This window comes from Pleuronectes platessa, chromosome 9 (genome assembly GCF_947347685.1).
Source record: "Pleuronectes platessa chromosome 9, fPlePla1.1, whole genome shotgun sequence".
Taxonomy (NCBI): domain Eukaryota; kingdom Metazoa; phylum Chordata; class Actinopteri; order Pleuronectiformes; family Pleuronectidae; genus Pleuronectes; species Pleuronectes platessa.
Window position 1 is genome coordinate 21,346,305 of NC_070634.1, and position 20,479 is coordinate 21,366,783.

The following is a 20,479-nucleotide window of genomic DNA, read 5'->3' on the forward strand; positions in this document are numbered from 1 at the left end:
TAATGAGAAAGGTGTTGAAGATGAGTACTGGGGGAAAGGGAGGAAAAGAGGAGGAGAGCGAACAAAATGGAAGCAGACTGGAGTAGGAGAGGCATGTGTTGACAAAATATATTATGACTGTTTCAATGTGTATATGAAGACTTTATTAACTTATAAAGCCAAACAAGCGAGACATGAAACGAAGAGGCGTAGGTGGACGACCAAAGAGGGAGTGAGGGCTCACCAAGACGTATAGAACACCAAGGAAAACATAATTGGATTATAAGAAAATACAGAAAACCTCCCTTGACTAAGAGGATAAATCGTTTCTGGCTGTGCTCCTGACTAATAGTTGAAATCTTTTGTCTGTTAAAACCCGCTGGAGTGGCGGTTGCACTGGCTCTGAATCAGAACCGTGTTTCTACAGATTGAGAATTTATCATGACTGATGTGCATGTAGAGATTCATGCAGTTCAGGGAGGGAGTGTGTGTAACCTAGGTCATCTGTAATTAAAATTCACAGACATCCACTAAATACCTTAGATCCAGAAGGTAGATGCTAGTTTGGTGGTTGCACACAGAAAAGCTTCAAGTCCCCACAGCAGCAGAGTCTCATCCCTGTTTAAAACACACAGATGTAAAAGTGGTGATGGATCACAGATTAGGGAACGTTAACACATTTAATGAATGCTATGCACGAAATGCTTCACTATATTTGAAAGTTCCATTTAAGGCTTTAAGTGTACAGGAAATTGCAGCAAGTCTGTGTAATTATATCAATAAATGTATTTTAAACGACAGGACTGGTTAATTTTCACAAGAGCAGGGTTCTTTAAACTGGATAGGATCTCACCTCCTATACAGTAACGCTTACCCTGTTACACAGAGAATACAGTGTTGTCATAGACATCCACAATAATGGAAATCAATCCCAACATGACTTTCAATTTATTTGCATGAATAAGTAATGTACCCTTAATTTAGCATGCTGAAGGAGCCAGAGTCGGGCGCTGCTGCCTTTTTTTTATGCTACTATTAGCATAAGAGAGGCTGATTCTTTTAATCAACTAATAATGAATGTTAGGGGAGCTTGTTCAGACCGTACCATGAGATCTCACAGCGAATACACACACCCACATACACAAACGCACACACGCGAATACACACACAAGAAAAAACCACAGTACAAACCTGATGACCAATTAAAATGGCAATCCCCAGTCCCCAGTTTATTCTTCTGCGTGCTCTCTCTTGCTTCTGGCTGTGCAGATGCTGATTATTTTTTGGAATGACAGGTAACACTTCATTATTCAAAACCGCACCTTTTAAGATAAAAGCGTGTTTTTTTTTCAACTCAATTAGATGTGCACCAAAATTAAAAGTGCTACCTTTCATTTCATTTCCCATAGACTTCAAATCTAATACCCCCTCTGTATTAGTTCTGTTAATTGCAATTACATCAGTTCAGTTTCCTCCAACCTGTAAATGTGCAGAGCGGCTCTGGAGAGTTCGTGTGCGTGAGTATGGAGTATGGATTTTTTCCCCCTCTATATTACTGCAAGCTGACTTTCCTTCGGAGTTCCACTTGAAAGCTGCTCTCACCCCCCCAGCTCACTGCAACTGTTGAGTGTGTATTGTAAATGCAACAACCATCAGATCCCCTCTATCAAAACTCATCACTACAGTATAGGTCAGATCTGATAGGGTAAACTATTTTTTTTGTAAAGGAATTAATTTGAAAATACACTGCTTTTAAATAAAAAAATTGTTTATCTCATATGTACAGCAGATCTATGAAGAAGTCCATAGTTAGCCCTTTCATTCTGTGGTGTTAAGTGCTATTTAAGATTTAAATCCATTAGTTACTTCACTTTTTTTTTTTTTACTAGTATTTGCACCCTCAGAATTAGCTGGTGTTGATTGGACTGAAAAGCTGAGAATTATTGTACAGCACCGGACACACAGAATTTTTAATTAGCAGCAAATTAGAGTAAACAGTGTGAGGTTATCTTAAATTTAAAATATACGAGGTTAATAATCATTGTGGATTTTAAAGATAATGCCAGAAGATGTTGATTATTTTGGCATTTAAAGCATAAGTAACACAGCCTACCCACTCTGCATGCTGCAATGATACTGATGGAAGTTGAACAGCAGCGCATCAGTGTCCGAGCAGCTGTCGTCATTCTATTTCAGAAAGTCCTCGACTCACAGGTTTGTTTGAGAGGGTTTGGAGAGAGAAGCCTGAGAGCTGCTATGCACAGGTTAAAGAGCTCCTAAGATTTCCATCCTTAAGCCCTATGCGATTAATGTGGAACCTCTGCTGGATGTGCTTGGTGGACTTTTACATGGGAAATCACAATAAACAGAAAGCAAATGCAGGGAGGAAAAAGGCATCTGGTCATATTCAGCTAAGAAAGCAGCAAATCTCCAAAGCTTCCTGCGGTGCGTTATGCATGTGATGTGGAGAGCTGGGGTTCCTTGTCGTGTCCGTTCGGATGAAGATCTGATTCATTGGCACTCCGCCAGTCGCCATGGCAGTTGGGGATTCTTGAGTTTCAAAACCAGAACCAGAAAGTGGCCAACTTTAAAGTTTCCACCACTGCTCCCCGGGCATATTCACTGACTACTGTTTCAGATCATTACCGAGCTCCAGTAATCAAAACTGATTTATGTGTATTTTGTGTGTGCGTGTGTGTCTGCTGTACATATGTTTGCAACTTTGTGGTACTTGCACAATTGCATGCACTGTATATGGGTGTACATGATGAAATGTAACCTTATTAAATTTGATCTTACCTAGAATTAATAGAGGGAATCCACTTCTACGTCGGTTTTGTTATGGTTTTTGTGCTATTGCTAAAAAAACGGTAAAGTATTGCAGACCCTGAATGTGTCACAGTTTGAGACTTCACCTCCAATCCTCGCCCGCTTCTCTGTGCTGTGTGTGAGCTGTGTCAGTGATGCTGATGAACTGGTGGGGGGGGAGCATGGGTTTGCAATGCAAAGTGTTAACACTCACTCTCTCTTTTTTGTCTTGTTCTCTTGTGCCTCCTATCTCCTTCTGTCCTCCTCCCCCCCACTTTCCGCCTCCCCCCCCTCCTTCCCCCCTTTGTCTGTGTTCCAGTGGGTACTCCTTACTACATGTCACCGGAGAGGATACATGAAAACGGATACAACTTCAAATCTGACATCTGGTCGCTAGGATGTCTGCTCTATGAGGTAAACTATGGGAATATGTGCACATACTGTCACCCTGCAGTCGACTGCAGGAGTGACGTGAGAACACAGCGGCTGGGACACACACACACAAACAAACAAACAAACCTTCCTCAATCCCACATATAAGGGAGTACTATAAGAAAATATATACAGATATTTACGCTTCCCCACAGAGTGATGCTGTATTTACAGTGAGCATCACTAGACATGCAAAGGAAAAAAATTCATGCTCTTTTGTCACAGTTTAATAATTAAAATTGTGAATGCTGTGTCATAATTCTTTACCTCATATCCCTCGTGTTCCTCGCTTCTGTCCCTGGTTCAACTCTGAGACTGAGTTTTTTAGGCAGGGTACCTGCTGAATGTTGAAAAGCTGTTGAGTGAGGAGAACTGACATGGCCATGTGTTTTAGATAAGGCTGCCCAGTGACACTGACTAGTTTGATTAGTCAGGAGTAAACCACCACAGGGCTACGGACCACACTGAGAGCAGACAAGCCTGGGAGGAGCCCACAGCGCAGGGAACAAAGAGGGGAGAGTGAGGAGCTGAATAATGATGGACATGAATGATAGCAGTCAATCTGATTTTTCACCTTGCCAGCCCTCACATGCACTGAATACAAACAGACAAGCACGAAGTCAGAGACACACTGCCGGGCAAGGAAACACCCACAGTTTCCTCTCCTCCTCTCTCCCAACTCCCCGGAGCTGCTGATCACTTGGGCTGCATTTCAACGCACCGGTGACTGCACCTCCTCTACAGCGCCTCAGGCATAGAGGTGGAGAGAACGCACGGAAGAAGTTTTGAGCTCATCTTGCAGGTCATGGTTGCTCAGAGACCACAGTCCTTCATGCTAATTAGTTCCCCACAATGCACTATGGTAATGCACGGCTGTGGTTGGCTTACAGCGGTGGGTGCTGCAGGTCACAGTCTGTTTTTGTACTTTTTTATTTGTGGTGCACTCGTGTGTTTTGCACAGAAGATGCTACTTGAGTTGTTAATAAAAATCAGATTTCATTGTTACGTTGCTCCAGTTGTGTAGTTGATGTAGGTGTCATGATTGTGTAACCACACAAGCACCAATTGGTTTTGTTAAATTGAATTGACACACTTCCTAGAATTTATTTCAAATTTAGTACGAATGTTCAGTTGGACTCACAGATGAATTGATTAGATTTTGGTGGTTATCTGTCCTGGTGGCCTCACAGCACGTTTTTGGCCTTTTGTACTTGATATCTCATCTTTATTTTTCAGTAATTTATTCAAATTTCACTTGGACTCAAACCAGACTAATTAAATGTCAGTGGTCAAAGGTCATGGTGACCTCATTATTGTACATGCAACATGTTAGGATCACCTGTAGGGACTGAATCTGCCCTGGTCGGACGGAGGGATACAGCTGCAGGGCGGTTTTTCTCATTTTCAACATCAGACATTGGGCTTTGTTGTTTTTTGACATTTTCCAAAATCCTTCCACTGTTTTGTTGGGGAAGCTGCTCAGTTTGAAATTGTCATGGTGCTGCATGTGGAGCCTTAGCATTGATTGTTTTACAGTTTCAGTCGCGGTGCGGTGCATTGATCTGTTATACCTTTCACCACAGGAGAACTGCTAGGGGTCACAGTAGAGACGAAACACTGAGAAAAGCCAAGATGCAGACCAGAAATGAGGAGAGCAACGAAGAGAGCTATGGAGAGCAAACGTGAAAAGATGGAGGGGAAACCTATTAATCCCTGAGGAGGTCAGAGGACTGTGAATGAAGATATAAGGTGGAAAAGTTTAGGAATCCATACAGGAACAATATAGGAAGCTAGTGGAGGGTGAGGGCTTGGTCCTAAGAGAGAATGAGATGAAAGAGCAGATGGAAGGTTAGACAGACGGGGAACAGAGGGCGAGAAGTGGAAGGGAAAAATAACAAATAGCAAGAGCAGGGTTATAGATTGCTGGAGCGAAGAGAGAGATGGGGGGTGTTCATTCAGAGAGAAAGTACTGTTGGTACATGAGCAGAGACAGAACTCCAACCACCAGGTCAAGGTGAGCCATGCAAGGAGCCTGTGGAGATAAAGATTTTACAGCCTCATTGTTACCAGAGGAGGGCTCACCACGTCATGCATATTCTCTTTGAAGAACAGACCCTTGCTTGCCAACTTCTTGGTAAGTGGGCTGCGCGCTACATTTTGGTGTCAGGAAACTTGCCTCTTTCTCTCCCAAACTCTCTCCTCCATCCCCCTCTGCTCTGTTCTCCTCCCCTCGTGTAGGTTCCCCTCCGTATGCCTCCCTTTTCTTCACTTAACCTTCAGGCATCAGAAATTCACATAGAAATCCATGCCTGATCCCTTTGGTACTCATTGATTTCACTCTGGACATACAGTGGGGGCCGAGGTTTCGTGTGTTGAGGTTTTTGCCTGTGTGCATTCACGATCACGTGCGTTTGTATCCAAGGGAGCTTGGTTCCTTATGTGTGAAACGGCTCAGTTTGAGAGCGCCTGCAGTTTTCATTCTTGTGCTCGAGGGTTGGTTAAGGGTCCGAGGGTCCATATGTCAATACCTGGTCGTTGTATCTGCGTCTGTCTTCATCTCCCATTCTGTTTGATCCCTTTCTCCTCGTGTCTAACCTCATTACATCACCTGACCCTGCCCTGTGCCTCCTCACCGAGGTAAACAGGGACGCTGCTCTCGTCAGGGCTGTCGCCGAGAGTGACAAGGAAAATGTTTCGTTCGCATGCCAGTCGGAGATGGCAGGGGTCTCTCCTTTTGCTCCCAATCAAAATGTCTTATTAGATATCTACATCAGTAATTCTCAGGCTCTGTGCATTACACGCACACTCTCTGATCTCCTTTTTGTACGCATGTGTCGTGGTTGTATAAAGGTTCGTAAAAGAAGTAGAATATCTTGAAAAGCTTTACAAGATCAGTCTCCTTCCTGTATGGAACTCACTCATCCATACCTCTCACTGTGCCTCTGTCCCTTGCTTCCTGCCTCAGCCCGTGTCCCTCTCTTGTTTTGCTGTTGGTTTTACGAGACCCAAAAAAGGCTGGGTTCCAAGGAGCTGGGGTTTTACATGTGATGAGCTGCCCTGTGGCTATGTCTCTGTATGTTTTTAAAAGAGAAGTTGTTTTTTTTCATACTAAGCCTGCTTGTTCTTTAACCCTTTTCATACTGTGTGCCTCTTTTGATGCGTTAACACCCACGTTCCTTGCACCAGTATCAGTGTCTGGCCGTGACATGTCCAACAAACTGTTTAACCAACGTTTGAGCTGTATCTCAAGCATTTTATTTTTTACCACTTTATAAATGTTTTGATCCCTAACCTCTCAAATCCATCCACTCTCTCCCTCCATCCTGATGAAACACTTACTTTATGGTTTTTTATCTTTATTAATAACAAATATTCAACTCTGTTGTACCTCTATAATCTCATTCCATGAATGTCAATTAAATAGAAACTAATGAAGTCTTCGTTTTGGGACAGATTAAACAAACTTGAAAAACAATGTAGTGATGTTTTGGATGAGCTTGTAGGGAGATGTTTAGACAGAGCCGGGCCGTTTACCTGTTATAAGCTTAATGGGTCGTCGCTTCATATTTAACTAACAGCTAACTGGTATCGATATTTGGATCAATTAACTCATAAACAAGTTTCCCAAATTGTTAAGTTTTTCCTTTTATGTTTCACATTTCAAAGGCCAGCTTTCAGCTCAGATGGGGACACTGGGGAAACACTTATTATCAGTCTTCCTCAAAAGTTCAGCTTCGTGGAACAATCTTGCTCTTTTACCACATGTGTCTATTCTTCTTCTTCTTGTCTTTCTTCCTTCCCTCTTCCCTTTTTAGTGTGTTGAAGTAGAGAAGTGATGACTCCACTGGGTGTAGGTATATTTTTAATGACTGTCCCTGCTCTGTGACTTATCGCCTTGATTAATATATCATCATAAAGCCACATGAAGGACCAGTGAGAACATGAAAAAGTCATGCTTTGCTCACTTCTACAGTTATATAGTTATGTGTGTGTGCGTTCGTGTGTGTGTCTGTGAGGGTGAGAGAGAGAGCTAGAAAGAGAAAGGAAGACTGAGGGATACAAATATTCAAATATACATGTGTCTTGTATGTGTGTGTTTACATTTAGATGTTTATTTTGATGTGGCATATGCCTATAATTGTATGTGTGTTTATAATTGAGTAACTGAGAACTTATGAGAAGCCCTTTGGTCCCAGGCTGTAAGGGCTCCAGGGATGAAGGGGGAGGAAGAAGAGGAAGACGGGAGCCTTCCGTAGCTCTTTTTTAATTGGTGTACAGGGAAAGATACTGAAAGAGGAGGAAGAGAGAAAGAGATGGATCGGTGTTAATTAAACTGGAAGACCCCATCCAGACCTTGTACATGGACAGAGATGCTGGCTTTACATGCCTGGGCTGAGGAGGGCACAACCTGGCCAGCTGAAGATGTGCTCAGGAACAAAGGAGTGTGTGTGTGTGTGTGTGTGTGTTAATGCGTGTGTGCCTGTGTGTGTGTGTGTGTGTGTGTGTGCGTGCGTTGGTGTGTTCTGCCACCAGCAGCTCACACCCCTCAGACAGACAGCAGGCATGCGTGTGCATTGTATGTCTTTCGAATATCAATGAACCATATACACACACACACACACACACACACACACACACAGTCTCACAAGCACACACCAGGGATGCAGAGGTCAGAGAGTGAGTCAATCATCTAACCCTGCGATGACACAGTCTGAAAAAGGAGTAAGTGTGTGTCTGTGGGCATGCTCGTGTGTTTGTGTGTGCGTGTGTGTGTGTGCGTGCGTGCTGAGAGCAGGGGGCCGGCAGCTGTCAGGGGCTCGGAGCAGCAGGCACTAATGAAGCAGATGAATAGTGCAAAAACTCCCAAATACAAACAGGACAGTTGACATTTTTCATCTGTCAAAAGCAGAAGATGCATGAAAATACGATGGGGTCTTGTTTAACCCTTTGCCTCCTGGTGTCTCGGGCTGGGTTTCTTCCTTTTCTCCCTCTGTTTCTGTCCCTCCCCCCTTTTCCTCTTACTGAGTTTCTGAGAAGCTCTGTGCAGTCCTGACACACAACCCACAAACATACACACTGCCTACTAAGTGGTGTAAGAATATTTGTTTAAATCAGTGAAGAGTATTTTCACATGCGGTTTTTTGGAAAACATTTAAGTGTTAAGAATATAAATGTATATAATTAATACAAATCTTGCATCGCATTCAAGTTTCTGAAATAAATTGCAATGCCCGTTTAGGCTACCTTAAGATGCTTTAAGACTCAGGACATTTACCGTTACTTTTCCTGCCAGCCACTTAAAAAAAAATTCCTGAAAATATTCCAATGAGAGTTGGAGTGTTGATTTTTCCAACATGCGACATACGCAAAACAGGAAAATACAAGAATTTGAAAATAAATGAATTGAAAACAAATATCTCAGGTTGAAAAGGAGGTATCATACGCGTAAAAGACAAATGGCCAAAGCGGAAAGACGATGAGATTAAAGAGTGATGAGGGTCCCCGTCTCACAAACTGAGGATTTGTTTATAGGCCCTGGTTGATGGCAATTGAGCTGCTTAAGCATTTTAACATTGTTGCATCTGTTTTTGTCTGGCACACCATATGTCGCACCAGATACCATATATGTTAATTCTAAGTGTGTGTCCTTAAAAGTCTGTAGGATTAGTGTTTGTATCTGTTTGTCTCTTAATCACTGTACAATCAGATGTGAACTCTTGGGTGAGAGATATGAGGCTTTGTTACAAGTAGATGTGCATCATTGCTGACACACACAGGAACGAGCGTCTCCACACACCCCTCATCACTGTCGCCCACCTGCTGTGCCAGTCTCGGTATTAATCGCTGGAGCAGAGGGAGAAAGGGTGTCCAAGGAGAGAGGGAGGGGAATCCTCTTTACTTCCTGTTCCCATGCGTTTTTCGTGAGGATGTATCATATTAATGCGAAGTGTTTGATTAACTGAGCGGATGAGTGAGCGATAGTGTATGGTGTCCAGAAGAGAGATGGCCCGCTGAGATGCTGCTGTCATCTTGACTTCCCACTGGAAGCTGTGACAGAGACGCTGTCAAAATCGACCCGATAGGGAGCGGGAACTTTTCTCTCTCTGCAACATCAATGTCTGACACATTTTTCAGTGAAGACTAAAATGAAGAAGCTGTTTACAAATTGGAGATGTGCTCTGCACTTTTTGGGCAGCGTCTGTTACCCTCATAGCTACAGGCAACAGAGCTAGAAACCCCCGACTTGGTAATGTTAGGTAGACGTAATAACCGATCTAACATTGATGAAGAGGCCTGTTGAATAGAGACTGACCAATTTATTTGTTGGCTGATAAAAGTGTATACTTTTCAAGATACTGCTTGAAATGTTGGGTTGGGCATCGGTGAGTATGTGAATCTCTGTACTGATCCAATACCATTTCTTTTAAATATATTATTTTCCACCCAGATAAAATTGCAATTTTCTTTCCCGGTACTCACTTCTTCTTCGCTGCTCCAATACAGCATATAGTTTTTGTAGAGCGGGGAATAAGTGATTTCTGGTATCATACCAGAGCCAGAGCTAAGATGTCAACAGTTTGGTTGTTTGATTTCACGCTGGAAAGTCCCTCAAGTAAAATTGTGACATATCTCTTTGGGTTGGCTAGCCTTAGCAATAAACCTCACAATAAGGATTGCAATCACAGCAATCATTTACATCCAGGGTTAGTAGCATACAGACAGTGTACGTTATTTAAGACCAGCTATCGGAATCAGATCAGGAAGGGAAAATGGTTCCCGTTGCTGAGACTGTCTGGGCCCAACACATGAGCATCAACAGTTTATTTTGAAAGAAGAAAAAAAAAGAATTTCAGTGTGCTTTTTATGCAGGTCTGCTGTCAGCTTCACCTTGCACACTCCTATTCAAATAACAGGAAGTCAGTCAGTCACAAGTCTGGCAAAAGTGCATGCCATGTTTTATACTCTAAGAGAGGCAGAGTTTTTTTCTCCCTCGTATTTCCACTCACCGGCGAAGGTCTCATGCTTTCCACACTTCCTTACCATTCCCATTTGCCCTCCCTCCGTTCTGCCTGCTTGCATTTGTTTTCAGGAGGATACAGTTTTCGAGCTGCTCCAGCAAATTGAAAAATTCGCTCCCACCGCATCCCTGCACTCCACCTCTCGTTCTTTTCCATCCTCAAATCTCTGTTTCCTCTCATTCTCGTCTCGAAGTTTTGGAAGCAGTGCAGCAGAGAGGGCCGACAAACTGGAGGAAAACACACAGACGCTAAGGGAGGAATTGTCTATCTTGGTTCACTTGAATTTTAGAGCATCGCTCATTCCACTACGAATAAAAATACATACATGTATTTTTGTATGTTCACAAAACTTTTAGTGGAATAGCTTGATAGCAATACTTTTACTACACCACATTATTTTCTGAGTAGCACCTGTTGAGAATTTTACTTCACCCTCCTATACCTCTAAGGCCTCTTGTCTTCTCACCATCTCCTTTCTCTCACATCTTTACTTTTCAGATGGCAGCTCTACAGAGCCCGTTCTACGGGGATAAGATGAACCTTTACTCCCTTTGTAAGAAGATAGAACAGTGTGACTACCCCCCTCTTCCCTCAGATCACTACTCAGAGGAGGTGAGTCCCGTCTCAGTTGTCTTTTCCTGCCACGGACCTGCTCAGTGTTTTTAAAAGAGCTCCCGATCGTCTCTGCTCCTTTAAAAGAAACTGTCGAAATATTTAACATGTTCAAACGCTCAACTGTTCTAAGCAATAGTGGCTCGTTCCGCCTCCTCTGTGGAGGTTCGCTGATTTTTTACTTCTACTGACCAAATTTATTTTTTCTTATATGTAAGTGTAATCCACCCAACTGTCTGAACCATGATATTACCCTGTGATCAAAAGGCCGGCTATGATTTTTAAATTAAACGCAAATATCAAAAGCATCTGGCCGTGCTACAGAGTGAGGTGAAACTAAATGGGCTGGAGAGTCATGTTTCCCTAAACTAAATGTTAAATCATCTGCTGTAATTCTGCGTTGACTTGTCCCTGCACCCAAAAATGTAATTTAGTCGGGTTGTGGTCAAATGTTGTCTTATTGGTGATTGCTGGTGACATGTGTATGAGTGCGCATGGCTTTGTGTTGCATGTCCTCATTGTGTGGGTGGCATTTCTTCTCTCTCAAACACACACAGACACACACACACGCATACAGTCACACACTATGACTTCAGAGGACGTAACTTTGACTTACATTGATTTCCTTCAAACCTTAACTTGCAACCTAACTTTAAACTAAACCTTTCTTTAAAACATGTCTTCACTTTACTTACATTTTGTCCCCATAATGAAAATAAGTCCATATTGTGTGACTTTGTAAACAGATTCAGTTACAGTGACATAAAATAGAGAAAAATTTGCACAACTTTACATATGAAAGCCACAAACTATAACATTTCTGATTGTTAAAGTAAAAATGTCGGTCTTTGAATCCAAATTTAATGTCAAAGTTCTTAACAGCGGTAAAATCTTCAGACTACATTAAAGTGCAGATCAAGTATTTATTACTGTTGGTCTTATTTAAGTTTAATTTTGGACAAATTAGTTTTAAATGAATCGAAACTAACTTAGAGCCATAAAAAGTTTCCATTTTATTGTGTCCTTCATCTCCTTGCCCTCCTCACTTCTATGATCCGGACTGACACAGTCCACAGTGTGTTATTTTAAGTGACTATCCTAATTCATGTCTCCGGGGTCAGACACTAATCCCTGCAGAGCCCGATACAGTGAGATTTACTCCTCTAGGCTGATAGAGGCTAATTGTAAAGTGTTTCAAACCTCCTCGGTGTCTGATGTGTATTTTTATGTATGCAACAGATATTGTGCAAATTTTATATTTGTTACTGAAGCACACAGACACACACCACAGTGAGCGTCTGTGTTGCCCCACATGTCACCCCCATCCAGGAGAAAGGGAGACAAAGCGAAAGAGAGAGGGAATGATAGAGCGGGAGACAGGGCGATGGAGAGATGGAGATGAGGGGGGTGCCTGCAGCGCCTGTCGGGATGTAAACAATGCTCCTGAAGGATCGGCAGCAAACTGTCAGCTGCTCATCTTTGTTGTGTCATTTAACCATCTCCATCTATGCTTCCCCCCCACGCCTCCCTTCACTCGCTCCCACTCCCTCCACCTGACACTCCCCCACCCCACTCGCCATGCAAAGAAGCACATGAATATTTTACATATCTGCCTCCCCCCCTCCACCACCACCACCACCACCACCATTGCCATTCTGTGGGACTAATTCTCAGACTGTCTGAATTTGCATGTTTCTCTCACTTTCTCGCTCAGGCACACACACACACACACACACACACACACACACACACACACACACACACACACACAGACACACACACACGTGTGTACAGCGGCTGACGAGAACCCATCCAAGCTGGTGCCATGCAACAACGGCCGTTGGTAGACGGTTACCATAGCGACCTCGAGTAGAATTTATGTTTTTTTTTTCCTCTTTCCTCTCCATCTTTTATTCTCTTCTTTTTTTAATGATGGTGGTGGCTGTTCCGCCAGCAAGCCTGTCTATCTATCTGCTCCAATCAGCCGCTTCGCTCAGCTTCAAGTGCCGTTTCAGGATGGCAATGGAGTGGCAGCAGTGTGTGTCTGTGTTTGTGTGTGTGTGTGTGTGTGTGCGCCCCCATGCCAGACGTTTGCCGGCGGATGTGCGCGGGGGGCTCTTGTACAAATGGATTGAGCCGACCAATAAGTGATTAGTGCTCTAACCCATCTCCACGTCTTTGTCTCAGTTACCTGTTGCTAATGAGAAAATTAGCAGGTCTGTTCATTTGCGGAACTGCTCTTTTAAAAAAATCAGTTTCATTACAGTGTCAGTGACTAAATCATTTCTCTCTACCTTCCCACCGCCCCCCCCCCCCCCCCCCCCCCCCCCCCCTCCTCCTGTTCGTCTCCCTGCAGCTGAGGAACTTGGTAGATATGTGCATCAACCCCGACCCAGAGAAGAGGCCGGACATCACCTACGTGTACGACATCGCCAAACAAATGCAGAACCACACACAGGGCAGCTAAGCCCAAAGTTACACACCTGACCGCTTTGCAGAACTTCTCCCGACACCACAACCCCCCCCCCCCCCACCCACCCGCTTTTCATGCTGGACTTGTACACATCTGTCAGCTTTTATACAACAACTTAGTCCAGAGTTTAGCTCCCTGTGATAATTAGAGCTTGAAACAGATTGATATTTCCAGGGTGATGCCACAGTCTACAACACCACTGACTCCCAAACCATTTCTGCCCTACGATAAAGATTATAGAGATTATAATTGTTTTGTCACGTGGAACTCCCATTCCTTAGGTTTCAATGTTACACCCCTGAGAATCAGTGTCTTGTAGCTCATTGATGTGTTTGTTGCTGTGGCTTTAAAAAGCATGTCCGTTGTATTTTCACATAAGGAAGTAAAGCCATTCCTCGGAAGATTCTGTTTAAAGCAGATATACTAGAAAATGTTCAAATTAGCAAACAGGAGTGTGATGTCCAGTGTTGCCTGCTGTCCTCAAAGCAATTCATCAATGCAAAGATTATTCAAAATAGCATCTTTTGTTTTGATGCGTCCCGTGTTAAACAAATGACTCAAAAAAAAAAAAAGACCGTGAAAACTTTTCGAACGACGGTACCTCCTGAAGTGAAGAGATTCTCTATCCATGTCAGAAGAAGTGAGAGACGTACAGAGCGGTATTGACGGTTGAAGTGTTGTTGTGTTGCACTTTAAAAAAAGAATCCTGGTAAAAGAAGGCTGGAAGGGCGATCAGGCCTAATGAATGTATTAGGAAAGGAAAGATCATGTGCAGGGTAGACTTGAGATGCGCTGGGGGAAGGAACATGGGCAGATGTCTCCACAACACTTTGAATGCAAGTCAAGTCGACACCTATGTATTGTCTTTGAAAAGATTCAGAGTGTCTTTTTTTCTTGACAGCCTGGAAGGAGTGGTAGAAACTGTTACACAAGCAGTTTTACATCTGCTGTTTACCTTCGTCACCGACACCTAAATATCTAACTCCCCGGTGCAGCTTTAGCAACATGTACTGTTATTACTTAGTGTCAGGTTTAAAAACAAAAAATAGATATAATCATGATAAAGCAAAGTATGAAATGATTAAACACGTAGTTCTCCATGGACCCACCAGCTTGTTAACGTTGCTGTGTCCGTTTGCAGTGTTGTTATGATGTGTTGAAAGAGATCAGTGCCTCGTGTAGCGTCCATTTCATGAGAAAAATCCCAGCGCGCCTCCAGAACTTCTGCTGAGTTACCAAAGAGTAAAGTCACACATAGAGAGAGCAGCTTATATATATTTACAGTGTGTTAAAACTTCATGAGAAATGTGTCAGACAAACGCAGATATAAGGAACAAGCACCAATAAGGTTTATTTGCTACTGTAGATGAGTGAAGAGGTTCCTGTAGTTTTAATACCAAAGGGTTGTGATGACCCTTTATTCATTTGGAGGGAGGGAACGGTGATAGATTTTTTTCTTGTAACAGTATAAGTTTTACACCAGTGGGTCACAGACGACCATCACTGACTTGGGCTGGTTTACATAAAGACAGTCAGGCCACATGGAAGGTACAGCATGTAAACAATGATTGATAACGCTTTATTTGAGTCTCTTATGACTTATCAAATAGCCTCATAACTGGTCGGTTGAATTATCGCTCATGTTCTCCATGTTTTAGTTTTTTCTTGTTTTTTTTAATTAAATCAAAGCTTGTAGGAGCAGGAAAATAAGTTATTTTATTATGGTTAACAGAATATTTTGATAGTGTGTTGCTACTAGTTATATTTTCTCAGACGTGCAAATACAGTGTTTGCAATTATTGTTTGCAATTGTCTATAATTTTTGCTCCTTTCTCTTCTAATGAAATGATTTCTTTAAAAAAAATGTAATAACTACCTTGATTGTTGTTCCTCTTCACCCTCTGTGCTGTTTACCCTCTCTCTCTCTCTCTCTCGCTCGCTCTTTACTCTCTCAACAAGCACATCTGTGTTACCTTTCAGTATTGTTGTAATTTCAGGGGAGCAATCGCTTCAAAGCACTTTCTATATGTTTTAGTCGCTATGCAAAATTCCTTTAATAAATTGGTCATATTTTACAGCAGAAAAACCCAAAAATGAATTCTCCGGTGGTCGATGAGAAAGAGAGTTTGAGCTTTGACTGTATCCAACCAAAGTATCTGTCTTTTCTAAGAGCTTCAATGATTGATTTACGTTTACACCCTTTTTAGACTCCAAAGCACTGCTGTTGTTTTTTTAAGGATTATTATTTTATAATCCTCTGTAGTTGAGAGTTTTTATGCCCGAACGATGTGGATATTTGTTTTTCCTCTGCGTTCGTGCTGCTCGTCCACATGCAAACAGCGTTTTAACTAAAACTAAGATTTCTACACACAACTTCCAAAGAGCAGACTTTCAAAAACCCTGTTTCTGTGTATCTGTGTGTACATGTAATAAGTCACGTTAACACTTTGTCTGTGTCTTGATACTGAGTGTTTTTATGTTTTTATGAAACATGACATTGCTCTTCTATGTCCCGGCTTTTTTTGTTTTTACCTCACCTGACCTTCCTTTTCTGTACACTCCCGAGAGTCCAGGCGTTTTTTCCAGAAAGTGAAATATTAAATGTTACGGTTAATATTTATTCTTCTGGTAGTCTAATTGTTATCTGAACATTTCATGTCAAATTATAGACCATCATCACGAATGCCTTGTATGCTAACTAAGATGCAATAAAGCTTTGAAATCTCTCTTGGACATCGGAGTGAGTGCTTGGAGCTCTTGGAGGTTTTGAATTGGTCTCATCTGATGGAACAAACTTTTTAAACTCACCACAGGTTTTTAATTGTAAACTTAATGATATCGATTAAAAACCTGAACGCAAACATGATGATGTTTCTTCAAACTACCGAAAACCAAACTCAGAAAACACTGTCTTGTCCCAGCTGCAGTTCAGAACCACTGTCGGCCGTCACATGCAGCGGCACAGGTTTCATGTTCCCTGAGTTTATAATCTAAGTGTTTTCATATATCACTATAATGTTAAGTTTATCTATATGAATAAAATGTGTCTATAACGTAGCTGGAGAAGCAACACACTGTCTATTTTTGTGATTTCATTTGGGGGGGGGGGGGACTTATGACAAACAAGGTTTTTAACACCTGTGAGGAATAAACAGGTTTTCATGGAATGAAGCTGACAGGTTTGTGTTCACAAGCTCATGAAGTCTATAATTACTGCAAATGTGTATTCAAAATACTTGATCCATACATTCCCTCTGCATGGTTTCAATACATTGGAATGTTCAATGTGTGAGGTATGACATGTTTGGAGGAGTTGGCCATGAAGAGAGGAGTGTGAGTGTGTAGCTGGAGGCTGAGGTGAAGGAATGCTAACAGAATAATAATTAAAACATTATAATTACCATCTTCACGTCTTTGTGCCAATCACCCATTAAAATTTTCACCTGGAATCGTAGAAGAGAAACGAGCCTGAAACTTCAGAAGTTCGAGACACACCCCAGCTTTTATTTATAACATTAATGTTTATCTGTTATGTTTATTTACAGCTGGTCGGACATAAAGCAAAAGAAACAAGGTAGCAGTGATTTCATGATTAGCTAATTTAACAGTTGTTTTCTGGTTCTTAGAAATTATGTTTACAACTATTTAATTTCTACACAATAAAAGTACCTCAGTTATTTTGTACCAGATGGTAACGCCACTAACCGAAATAGAAAGAGGAAAAAAGTTCAACGCTTCTACGCAGCATTTTTTCCCTATAATGGCAAAAGTTCAGTGTGTAGGATTTAGTGGCCTCTAGTGTTGAAGTTGCATATTGCAGTCAACTGAGTACCACTTGTCTCATGGAGACTGGAAACGAGCCTGAGCCTCTGGTTTGAAACTCAGACTGGTGACATCTGAACACTTTCACTGTATTTGTATTTTTCTAACACCAGCTTAATGCTCTGAGTCACAGGATTTGCGCGATTTAGATTTAAGTCATTAAACCTGCAGCACGTGAACATTTTCCTTCTCCTTCTAAAGTATTAACTACTTCCTGTTTTTACTGTAAAAGTAAAGTTGCAGTCAAGTCGCTGCAGTATCCATCGATAAATATACACAAAAAAAACAACACACAGTCTCTTTTCTCCGAGTGTAAACAAAGAAAACATTCTCCCATTCGCTCCAGAGGGGAATGTTTCTCGTTTGCGTCGTTTCATTAATTTCGACTGTGTTGTTAGTGTGTTGTTAGTGTGTCTGAGGTCATTACGTGAGTGTTTATGGTCTCCTTCCTCCCAAGTGTTCCCCTGAGTACCACCCCCCCTCCTCCAGTCACACCCTCACTCCATTCAGTATAGGTTTCATATACTCCACCCACCAAACTAACCCATCCCTCAGGGACCTCTGAATCCCTCTTGGCCGAGGAGCTGGGGGGGCACTGGTTTCTCTCCCTGTAATGAACTCCACGGGGACGGCTGTTCAGTTTCATCACGGCAAAGATTGCTCCCATGGAGCCGCGAACACAGTCAAAACAAACAAAAGTAAATATCTGAAATTAATACATAAGTTGTTTGGCGCTTCTCAGCGTCGATGGGCCCTCAAGGCCTGAAGGTATAGAGATATTTATATATATCCAGAAACTGGCTCTGCACTTTGGGTGTAATGATTAAAAACAAAAAGTTAGGCAGCGTTCAGATAATTATTTCCTGTTGTTTACTGTACACCCCAAATCCATTCATACCTAAGTCCATCTTGTGGTGAAAAGCCTTCACTGCAGTTTTCTTCCCCGCTGAGTCCTTTTATTCCATCAATATTCATATTTTATTTATTTATCAAAAGCAGATACATGTATATTATTCCTCTTGCAGGCATTAAGCCGTATTAGTGACGAAATGAGAGATTAACGTTGCTTTTTACACATTTATCCAACCTTGTGTTTTTCCCCTGTAGTAAATAGTAGTAAAACCACAATGGACGTTAAAGTATGAAAAAGTGAATGAACCAGTTTTCTGAAGATAAACCTCCAACGTTCTGAAGCAGTTTAGTTAGGGTTGATTTCCTGGAGGTTGAAATGTGAAACCAAAGTCTGCTGCTAAAGGACCCTGTATCTGTATCTGCTCACACTTGTACTTCACACACACACACACACACACTTGTACTTTAAATAGGGTTTGAGCACAAATACATCAGGATCTTATAAGCGCAGTGTGTGTGTGTGTGTGTGTGTGTAGATTAAAGACAGAGCAGAATATTCTCTGAGCTCATCATCTGTCCCAGGTGATCTGTGGGTTCTGAGGCGTAGAAATGGGGCCATTCCAGAGGACATTGACTTGAAAAAAAAAAAAAAAATCTTCCCTTTTTTCCCCCCTGTTTGTTTGTTTTGTTTTTAGAAGCCGGGAATATCAATATTTTTGCACATTTGAAATAGCTTGTGGCGCCTCCTTGGCGATGGCAGCCCGAGCTTCAAACATATTAGTTTGCTGGGAGAAGCTGAATCACCAGGGACAGTCTCCAGACGCGAGGGGGAACTGCAGCACAGTCCTGTTCATCATTTGAAAGCTGCTATTGTTTGAACCTGAGTAACTTTAAACAGGTTAAACTCACATTTAGAATGAAACAGTTGTCTTGTAGGCCTCGCTCTGCTTCTCAGGTTGGGATATTTGTCAGCCGCCGCTCTCCGGGGAGAACATGGCGAGGTGCAGGTAGAGACAGACGCCGCCTGCAGTCATTTCTCAGATGGAAGCTGCACCCAGCAGGCCGCAGCCGGCGTCACTCCTCAGCCCCGCTCCCGACACACTAACACATGTGAAGGCAGGCGCACGCACGCTAAACACCACACATAATAAGCATGTGTACACACACAGGACCCCGGTGTAATGAGCGGCTCTTACTCTGTGCATGTCCTACATCTGCAACCGCCAGCCCAGCCCGGGGGGGGGGGGGGGGGGGGATTAGTAAAGTACAAGCAGCCTGCAGTGAGCAGAGCCCAAGTCAAAAGCCGAGTGGCTCACTAAACCCGCCAGGGGCTCTTAAAAAGGCCGGTCCAGCCTCTCCCTGGTCCGTCCAGCGGCCTGACAGGAGGTTTGTAAAACAAGGTCCCTGAAAACGAAGCTGCAGCCGCGGCCCGGCCTTCCGGAACGAGTGTTTTCACAAACCGTAAACGACTGGAAGTGAACCCCCGTCTTTAAAAGTTGTTCAAAAGAAATGTGATCCTCAGAGGAAGAGTTTACAGGTGGCTGGGGGTGTGTCAGATGTAGACAGGCCTCGCCAACGCACACACACACACACGCACACACACACACACACACACACACACACACACACACACACACACACTCACACACGCAAATGCTGGTTTTTACTTCCTATGTGAGACTTAAGTCACTCCACCCCTTCCCCTATAATGTTAGCAGAATACAGCCTGTAAAGATGTCAGGAGTGTGTGTGTGTGTGTGTGTGTGTGTGTGTGTGTGTGTGTGTGTGTGTGTGTGTGTGTGTGTGTGTGTGTGTGTGTGTGTGTGTGTGTGTGTGTGTGTGTGTGTGTGTGTGTGTGTGTGTGTGTGTGTGTGTGTGTGTGTGTGTGTGTGTGTGTGTGTGTGTGTGTGTAGGAGTGTGTGTGTGTGTGTGTGTGTGTGTGTGTGTGTGTGTGTGTGTGTGTGTGTGTGTGTGTGTGTGTGTGGAGAGAGAGTATGCACAGTAAGTAAATGTGTATTTGTACATATTATAAATAATATGGACAGAGCTATAATGTTGCCATAACACTGCACATCCACTCCAAACAGCTTTTCATATGCACGCAGCCACAATGATACACAAACTCAACAACGTGAAAATAATCATATTTGCCTTTAAATCACATTTTAATTCCGCTTTAAATCAATTTATTTGTTTTATTTCTCTAAAATAATATCAGGGCATTAATAAACGCTGTCACCTTCAATTGAAAACCATAAAATCTAATTTAAATTTTTAAATGAACCAATGAATTTATCAAGTGCTGGAGGAAGTGATTTGTGGATGTGATCATTTGTCAAATATTAAGATCCTGCTTTAAAAGCAGCTTTTATTCTGAGAGGAATAATGTCTCAGTCAAACTTCATCATCTCGTGATCTCGGACAGAACTCTGACATTTTTTTTTTTATTCCTCTTTTTTATAGCGATAAACATCAGGCAGGT

At 42.5% G+C, this 20,479-nt stretch overlaps 1 protein-coding gene across 2 annotated transcripts in view; it reads left to right on the top strand.

Annotated features, from left to right (window-relative positions):
* The window catches only part of nek7 (NIMA-related kinase 7), a 59,254-nt gene extending 43,205 nt beyond the window's left edge, over nt 1-16,049 (top strand). For both annotated transcript variants that reach the window (XM_053430050.1, XM_053430051.1), the window contains exons 8-10: nt 3,107-3,201; nt 10,737-10,850; nt 13,207-16,049. In XM_053430050.1, coding sequence (XP_053286025.1) covers nt 3,107-3,201; nt 10,737-10,850; nt 13,207-13,317 — 320 coding nt within the window. In that variant the 3' untranslated portion in view covers nt 13,318-16,049. The remainder of the gene's footprint in view (nt 1-3,106; nt 3,202-10,736; nt 10,851-13,206) is intronic.
* The last annotated feature ends 4,430 nt before the right edge of the window (nt 16,050-20,479 follow it).